We start from the raw sequence: 8350 nt of genomic DNA on the forward strand, positions 1-8350 counted from the left end.
AGAAAGAAAGAAAGAAAGAAAGAAAGAAAGAATGAGAGAAAGAGAACAAGAGAGTAGAAAAGAAATAAAAGAAAAAGAGAGAGAGCGAGAGAAAGACACGGTATTTCGAACGAGAAACGCGAATCTTCAGCGATTGCGCGTCGTACATGCATATATAATATACACGCATCTGTGTACACGTTGCAAGTCGAGTAGCGTCGAAACGAGCGATTTGTCGCGACGAAGTAGCGGGAACGTGCATATAGCATCCACGCGATGCGTCACAAGTGATGACGGAGAAAGAGAAAGACGGAGAGAAATCTGTTTTCCGCTTGAAACGATCACTTCAAAGCAAACGAGACGGGAAACTTTTGCCAAATATAAAATAGATGAATAGATAAATAGATAGATAAACATAGATAGATAAATTAGATAACTTAGTGAAATTAGATAGATGGATGAAAAAGAGAAAACAAGAGAGAGAGAGAGAGAGAGATAAAGGCTGAAAAAGAGAGAGAAATTGTGCGTGAAAGAGAGGGAGAGAGAGAGAGAGAGAGAGAGAGGAGGAAGAAAGCGAAAGTGGAAGGGAGAAGCAATTATTACTTATGGGGGTGTTACGGACGAGCTAAAGGGGAAGACAAGAAGTTGATGTTCTTGTTTGTTTGGTTGCAGGAGTTGATGGGTGTGGATGAGCGGATGTTTGCGTGCATGTACTGCGGTGCCTCGTTCCTCCACCAGAGCAAGCTGGCGCGGCACATCCTCTCGCACAGCCTCGAGTCGCTCAAGTACCGTGAGCAGGCGGCCCACCTGCAGCTGCAGGCTCAGCTGGGCCTCGAACCCGGTATGCACCTGCCGCCGGAGGCCCACTACCCCACCGCAGGTACGATCGAGCCGATGGATCTCGAGCTCGCGGCCCACTCGGACCCGACCTCCGGCGTCGTCCTCTGCAAGTTCTGCGGCAAGTCGTTCCCGGACGTTGGCTCCCTGATAGCCCACCTACCGGCGCATACAGGTGACAGGCCGTTCAAGTGCGAGTTCTGTGGCAAGGCCTTCAAGTTGCGCCACCACATGAAGGACCATTGTCGGGTGCACACCGGGGAACGGCCGTTCCGGTGTACGCTGTGCGGCAAGACCTTCTCGAGGTCGACCATACTCAAGGCCCACGAAAAGACACATTATCCGAAGTATGTGCGCAAGTTCCTGTCCCCGAGCCCCGTGGATCCTTCCGAGGAAGAGGCCCCGCCGCCGCCACCGCCGCATCATTGAGTTCGCCTTAGACCGTGCAACAACCGCCACGTTCACCACCGCCGGAGGAACAATCGCCGATCGATACACCTTCCTTCACCCCTTCTTCCTTCCCACTTTCCTACGCTCCGTTCCGAGCACGCGATCATCAACGCCGTTCGCTACGCATCGATCGCTACCACCAGCGTAACCGCGATCAACGCGCGGGAGAAGGATTCTCCGGATAGGGAACGGATCACGATCGCTTGTCCAAGGATCCGTCGGATAATAGACGTGATTGTCCGAGTGATGACACGGGGGATGATGCGGTCGGACGTGGGAAAGGGAAACACGGACACGAGCAGTTCTACTACTAGTGGTGCCTCATTCTCATTCGCTCGTTGTTTCTCGCATTTCTTTCCTTATTTATCCCCGCTATTACTACTACTACTACTATTACTATTACTACTATTACTATTATTACTACTAGTACTATTACCACTACTACTATCGTTTCTTCTCCTGGTTATCGTGTGTCATCGTGTCCTTCTCTCGACACACCAGGTTCCGTCGTTCGACCTCCCACCACTGCTCGTCTCGTTAAACGGCCGAGAAACGTTCGTGCGCCTCCTCCGTTGCCCACGCGTGGTCCCCGTGCCCGTTATCTCTCCCTGCTATCGTTCCTGCTCTCTCCTCCTGTCTTTTCGTTCGTCTCCACGGAGGGTGTACACCTCCCGTTCATCGATCCCCACTGAGCGACGAGGCAAAAAGCCGGCGGTGTTTCTAGTTAGTCCTGTGATTTTGGTTAGGATGGTTGGTAAACGCGTGTTCAGAGGGAGGGACACGTTAAAACGAGCTCCCTCGTTTAATCAGTGCTTTAAGACGAAACGTTTAGCTTATATATACATATATATATATTATATATATATCGATAAATTATTAAAGGTATATATATATATATGTGAGTGAGAGGAAGAGCGAGAGGAAGAAAGTGAGAGAGAAAGAGAGAGAGAGAAAGAGAGAAAGAGAGAGAGAGAGAGGGAGAGAGAGAGAATTAGAGAGAAAGGGAGAAAGAGTGTGAGGATGAGAGAGAAAGGGAGACAAAGAAGAGAAGAATAAGAAGAACACGATTAAAGAAGAGGACGATGAAGATGGAAGATGGAGATTTTTAAATCGAGATACAAATTAAACGAGAGATAAAAAGAAAATTAAAAAAAAAAAAAAAACGGATGTTGAAATGATAGAGTGAGAGAGAAAGGAAGAGAAAAAGAGAGAAAGAAAGAAAGAAAAAGAAAGGAAGAAAGGAAGCAAGCAAGCAAGAAAGAAAGAAAGAAAGAAAGAAAGAAAGAGGACGAATGGAAGAGAAGAGAGAAAGAAAAAAAAAAATTTGAGCCGCCACGGTTGGTGCTTTTAAGAGATTTTCATAAAATGCTGTGAATATTATATTGATTACGATTAACTATAAACTATTGTAATAATGTAATAACGTTGTACGATGTACGATGTGACTGTTGTTGATACGATTGAGAATATTTTATACAGTTGACAAGGGGAGGGGTGTTGGGATTCGCGCGCGCCGACGATAAAACGATTTACGAAGAAAAAAAGAAAAAAAAAAATACACATACGCGCACGCGCGCGCACACACACATATACACATTCACATATACACATAACACGCGCGAGAAAAAGGGCAACACAAGGGGGCTCGGGGAGGGGGGTTGGGTTAGGACTGACGACGAGGGTAGGGTGTACGGGATTCGTGGGAGGGTTTAGCGACAAGAAACGTCCACGTTCTTGAACAGAGGATTGTTGAGTGCGCTCGTCGTGGACGTTCTCTCGTGGTTCAAAACACACGTCGACGTATAGATATAGCGATCTTCGAAGAAATTTTTCTCGAAGAAGCAACTCGGCTGCCGGACTCGAGTTTACTCGAGCGTGTCGGAATCTTCGGTGCGTCGTAACCTTCCCGAATTGTTTTCTCATTCCCTTTGTGGCGCGCGTCCGTATTTTGTATATTTGTATTTCGTTCCTCGGCTCTGTTATTCCGTACGCGGCGGTTCATTACGGACGACCTCGGCTCGTTGGATTTCGCGCTTCTGTTTACATTCTGCGTACATTCGCTCGCCGTAACTCGTCGAGGAAAGTTATCGGTGATATTACGCCCGTATATACGCGCAGATCCAAATTATCCAGAAAAACTTTTCGTTTCTTTCTTACGGTAAAACGCTTTCAAGGTATTCGAGAAGTGATTTTCTCCCGGCTTAATCCCATATTAATTGATATGTTAAAGGCTTTCCTTCGGCCGGGATCGAGTTTATCCATTCGTCGAGGAGAATTAATGGATGTGCAATGTCCTTGTAACGTGTACCTTCGTTTCATTTACGGCTTTAACAATTTTCTCGAATTGTATTCTTAAAGGATGTATCCTTTAAAATATCTAATTTAAATCTGGACTAAATAATCTTAAAAACTCTTCGTTCTTTCTCCCGTAGGCATTTCTAAAATTTTTTCTTCTTGATTGATTCTTCTTTCAAGATTTTATCCTTTCCCTAATTTAAAATTCGGACGAACATATCTTCTGAATCAGCTTCTCTTTAAACAGATGATTTAATTCCTCAAATCTTCGTTCCTTCTCCCCTAGATATATTATTCCAAAGTTTTCTCTTCGATTATTAAGTTTCTAAAACTTCGTTCGATCTTCGACTCTCGCAGGATACTCCTTACGTACGTGGAGTCTAGCTATATATATATATCGATACTGTTAAATATCTTTCCAGCTTTCAACCTCGTTCCGTTTCATCCGAGACCGAGGCTCCAGTTAATTACATCGCGTTAACGAGAACAGATTATCGCGTATCTCATTGGCGAACGGCCTGTCGTCGCGGAGCGTTCCCGCGTAGCCTGCTTCGATGTATTACGCGTGTTCACAGACCTCTTACCCAATCCCTATCACGCGCATCGACGTATATAACGCGATATCGAGAGCGCGTGTCGGCCGCGCCAAACGCATCGGAGATAGCCAAGTCGGCGCGTGTATAATATAATCTAACGACGATGCGGTAGGCCAGCGAATCAGTGCAATAACTATTATAAATCACGATAATGCGTTTCCCTTATTCTTCTTAGCCTGATTTCTTTTTTTTTTTTTTTTCTTTTTTTTTTTTGAATCTTGATATCGATCACGGTTCACTCGATTTTCCCCTCCTTCCCTTCTTTATCCTATCCCCATCCCCTGTTTATTTATTTCCTTTACGCGTACGCGATATTTCCTTTTGCTTCAAAACCAAGATGATGAGAGAAGCGATGATCGAAAAATCGATCGATATCGATCGTTCGAATTCGAAATTTTTAAACCATCAGGTTTGTTCGAAAGGAAATGGAGTTTAAAGAGAGCGTGTTTTTTTTTTCTTCTTCTTCTTCTTCTTCGCGAGGAAGAACGTCGTCGTTCGAATTTCTTTCGTGAATCTCTTTCGATCTTCGAGGTCGAGTGTGTGTGTGTGTGGTAATAGGTTCGAAGATCGTGCAATAAGAAGAAGAAAAGAATGGAAGAATTGGAAATGACCTTTTGTTTTCGAGGAGGAAACGCGTTTCTGTCCAATTACGGGCATGTAAAACGAAAATTTCTCTAAATGGTTCGCGAAGAAACGGAAACGGAAGACCGAACGCTGACGTTGACGTTGCGCGCAGAGAGAAAGAGAGAGAGAGAGAAAGAGAGAAAGAGAGAACACACACACCTGTTCGAGGTGCAAAACGCAACTTTATTCCGTAAACAGGATGTATTCCGTGCGATTTCTGTGGATCGACGTGGTGAAGAATCCATCGAGGTATGAGAAGCAGAAACATTAATAATTACGTAGATCTTTGATGTTTTTCTTTTTTTTTTTTTTTTCTCTCTCTCTTCGTTTTTTTTTTTATTTTTCCTTTTTTCAATTTACAATATGTAATTAGAATATTCTTATTTTATACTCTTAGTAGTTATTAACACTTTTTTTACAGAGAGTGGATAATATTATGGAGAACGAGGTTTCCATAATACATTCGCGTTGAATTGCAAATCTTGATTCTCATTTCAAATTTTAGCGATGTTTAAATAATCGTAAATCATTATGTGTTTTATTGTTTGATCGGGCTTGCATCGATATTATTCGCTTGTTTTTTCACTCGTGCCTAATTTGAAAAAAAAAAGAAGAGAAAAAGAAAAAAAGGGTGAGACTGAATTGCAAATATTGCACAATTCTCACGCAGCGATTGTGCAATCCGAGAACAGGTTTGCAAACTCGACGAACAAATTACAATATCGCGTCTTTGAATATTCAATGCAACAAATTACTTAGAAGTTAAATGAATTGATCTTAAAAAAAAAAAAAAAAAATTTATAATTACCAAGAATCGCAAAAAAAAAAAAAAATGGTTNNNTGCGTACTTCAATTCGCGAAGAAATTCATTTTAAGAACGAACAATGAACTACCGATGAAAAAAAAAATCTTCTAAATAATCTTTCATCGAATAATTAATTACTATGCAACAAAGTTCTAAATTGATTAACAATTGATTTTTTTTTCTTTACAACAATTTATCGTTTACAATCTCAAAATTTTCAAAAAAAAAAAAAAAAAAAAAAAGAAAACAAAGTCACAACGATATTTCATCTTTCCTCTATTCTCACGATTGCTACGAAACCATTTTTGTCGTCATATCGAGTCGACAGTTGTGGAAACATTCTGCGCAGGATAAGCGCGATGCGCTTTTTCACGGCGCATCCTGACAAACGATAATATTTCTTTCCACGTTTTCGGTCGTATTCCGAAAAAAAAGGAAAGAAAGAAAAGAAAAGAAAAGGAAAAAAAAAAATCGTGAATCGTGCGCGAAAACACGCGAAACAAAGCTAGGATCGCGTTTCGGCCGTCACAATGCGGCGATGACCTCGCGTATATTCTCATGAGCGTACGGGTGATACGAGAACCAGTATTCGAGCAGCTTACTTTTGTTTTCCTATTAGTTTAGATAAGGTTGAATAACGTGTACCGTGGGTGTTTAAGCGTAACGTAGTCTCGATCGTAGTTTCGGTTCGATCGCAATGGGGTCGAGATGAAAAGGAAGAAGGTATACGTGATATTTCGCGATATTATTATCATTATCGCGTTTTTAAATTCGTTCCTGTGTGATATTGTCGATCGATGGGAGTGTAAAGGTATCGTCATTGTTTTACAATTTATCCTCATCATTTTTAGTAAAGACATAAAAGTCATTGTAAAGTTTCTTCTTTTCATTAAAATATTCTTCTTTTAATAGAAATATTTTATCGTTAACGTTTAACGTGTCTTTCGCTTCTTCCTTGAAAATATTGCATTAAGCGTGGAAATAATGTTTAATTTTTTTTTTTCTCTCTTTTTATTTTTCTTATTTAGAATTACACGATATTTTTATTTAAATAGGGATTATTTAAACGGAAAGTTGCTACGATGTACGATACAAATGGAAATTTATTTTGTTACGAATTGTTCGCATTGAATAAATAGATAATTCACTGTTTCTAAACCGAGCATAAAATATTGAGTGTAAAGAATAAATTAGGGTTAGAAAAAATTGCATTGTTTAGAAATTTGAAAGTTATTGATTATTCCAAATAACGAAAAGATCTATTAATTGTTTCTTCTGGATTGCATACGAATGATGACACATAATTTATGAGACGACTTATGATGATTCAACGTGTTCGAAGTTAAAATGGTCTTTTGTTACTTACTCGTTTTCTTCTCTTTTTTTTTTTTTGTCCGTCTAACAATCGAAGAAGGGAGTGGTCGTGTAAATATGATAAGACAATGCTAAGGAAATATCTAAAATTTGCATTCTTAACGTTCAATTTCATTTGTCTCTGACAAATTTATCCGACCGCTAATTATTTTTTATTGTGACGTATGATTGTGTTTCACCGTTTTGACGCGTAATAGGGAAGATTTCACGATAGAGGACGCAATAGTTAATTTTTAAACATCAAACGAAATAGATAATGAAACGAACCCGCTATTTTCTATATTATTCAATTATCCAATTATAGATAAAAACCAACGGATTTATTTATTTCTCTCGTGCTCTGTAGAAAATTTAGAAAGTTTCCCCCTCTCTTTATTTTTATCCCTCGATTACACTATAATAAAACCCTACTTTTCCTCCCTCTAATTTCGCATCGCGAAACCCATCAACGATAAAGTAAACTTACTAAAATAAACTTACTATTTAATACTTTTTTTTATCACATGAAAAATAGATAGATAACAGATATAAAAAACATTATTACCAAAATTAATCCGAAGATTATGAATGGCTTGAAAAAAAAAACAAAAATTTTCTACGTAAATTTTCCTAAAAAAAACAAAAAAAAGAAATTAAATATCTTAAAAATATATCTCGTACCTTCCATCGAAATAGCGAAGAGGGGTGGCATCGCGGAAGGGAGAGGGAGTGAAACGAGGATATTTCGATCGTTCGACATTCGCAGTTACGGTCGATGGAGTCGTGCATCGAGCAGGACTTTTTTTTTCTCTCCTCTCTCTCTCTCTTTCTCCTTCCTAGGTTTCTCGAGCTTATTGTATATTTAGTAGCAGACTGCTTTCTACCGCCGTCCTCGTGCTCCTCGCGAGAGAAAGAGAGAGAGAGAGAACGGTGGTGGAGAAATCGATCGATCCGTGAAATATTCATCGTGTTCCGCGTTTGAGGCCCTGCACCGAAGGAAAGGAATCGGTCAACGGGACTTCTCCTCGCTTCGTATCGATTAATCGATGGGTTGCACGCGATTTCAATGTCGTTAGGGACCGTGAAATCGTGAATATTAATCCGTCACCGTGGATCAGCCACGGATGGATCAAAAAAAAAGTTAACGCGTTCCCGTTTCCATCCCCGCGAATCCTTTCCCCGCGTTTAATTCTACTTTGATCCTCTCCTTTTATTTTTCTTTCCGCCATTTTCTCCTTTTTGGTTTCCTGGCTCGTTGCCAGATCTGATTCCAGACAGGATTAGGGGGCAGTTTCGAGCATGTAAACTGGAAACGATTCGCTTCCACTTTTTGCAACAGTTTGACGTGAGTTTTTTTTTCCTTTTTTTTTTTTTATTTTTTTCTCTTTTCTTTCTTCTTTTTTTTTTTTTT

The 8350-nt window shown here is 40.4% G+C and overlaps 1 protein-coding gene and 2 long non-coding RNA genes across 3 annotated transcripts in view; 2 read left to right on the forward strand and 1 right to left on the reverse strand.

The window, feature by feature from the left end:
* The window catches only part of LOC102681633 (longitudinals lacking protein, isoforms H/M/V-like), a 38300-nt gene extending 36859 nt beyond the window's left edge, over positions 1 to 1441 (forward strand). Inside the window, 1 exon segment of the mRNA XM_031509956.1 lies at positions 652 to 1441. Within this exon segment, the coding sequence (XP_031365816.1) occupies positions 652 to 1245 (594 nt within the window). The 3' untranslated portion in view covers positions 1246 to 1441.
* The window catches only part of LOC102670665, a 14708-nt gene continuing 7787 nt past the window's right edge, over positions 1430 to 8350 (reverse strand). The window contains exons 2-3 of the long non-coding RNA XR_421620.2: positions 3272 to 3278; positions 1430 to 1441 (exon numbers count right to left, since the gene is read on the reverse strand). This is a non-coding gene — a long non-coding RNA (uncharacterized LOC102670665). The remainder of the gene's footprint in view (positions 1442 to 3271; positions 3279 to 8350) is intronic.
* On the forward strand, positions 1455 to 5569 carry LOC116185487. Its single transcript, XR_004150339.1, has 2 exons — positions 1455 to 2278; positions 4906 to 5569. It is a non-coding gene; the product is annotated as an uncharacterized LOC116185487 (long non-coding RNA).

Source organism: Apis dorsata, unplaced genomic scaffold (genome assembly GCF_000469605.1).
Source record: "Apis dorsata unplaced genomic scaffold, Apis dorsata 1.3 scaffold_194, whole genome shotgun sequence".
In the NCBI taxonomy this organism is placed as follows: domain Eukaryota; kingdom Metazoa; phylum Arthropoda; class Insecta; order Hymenoptera; family Apidae; genus Apis; species Apis dorsata.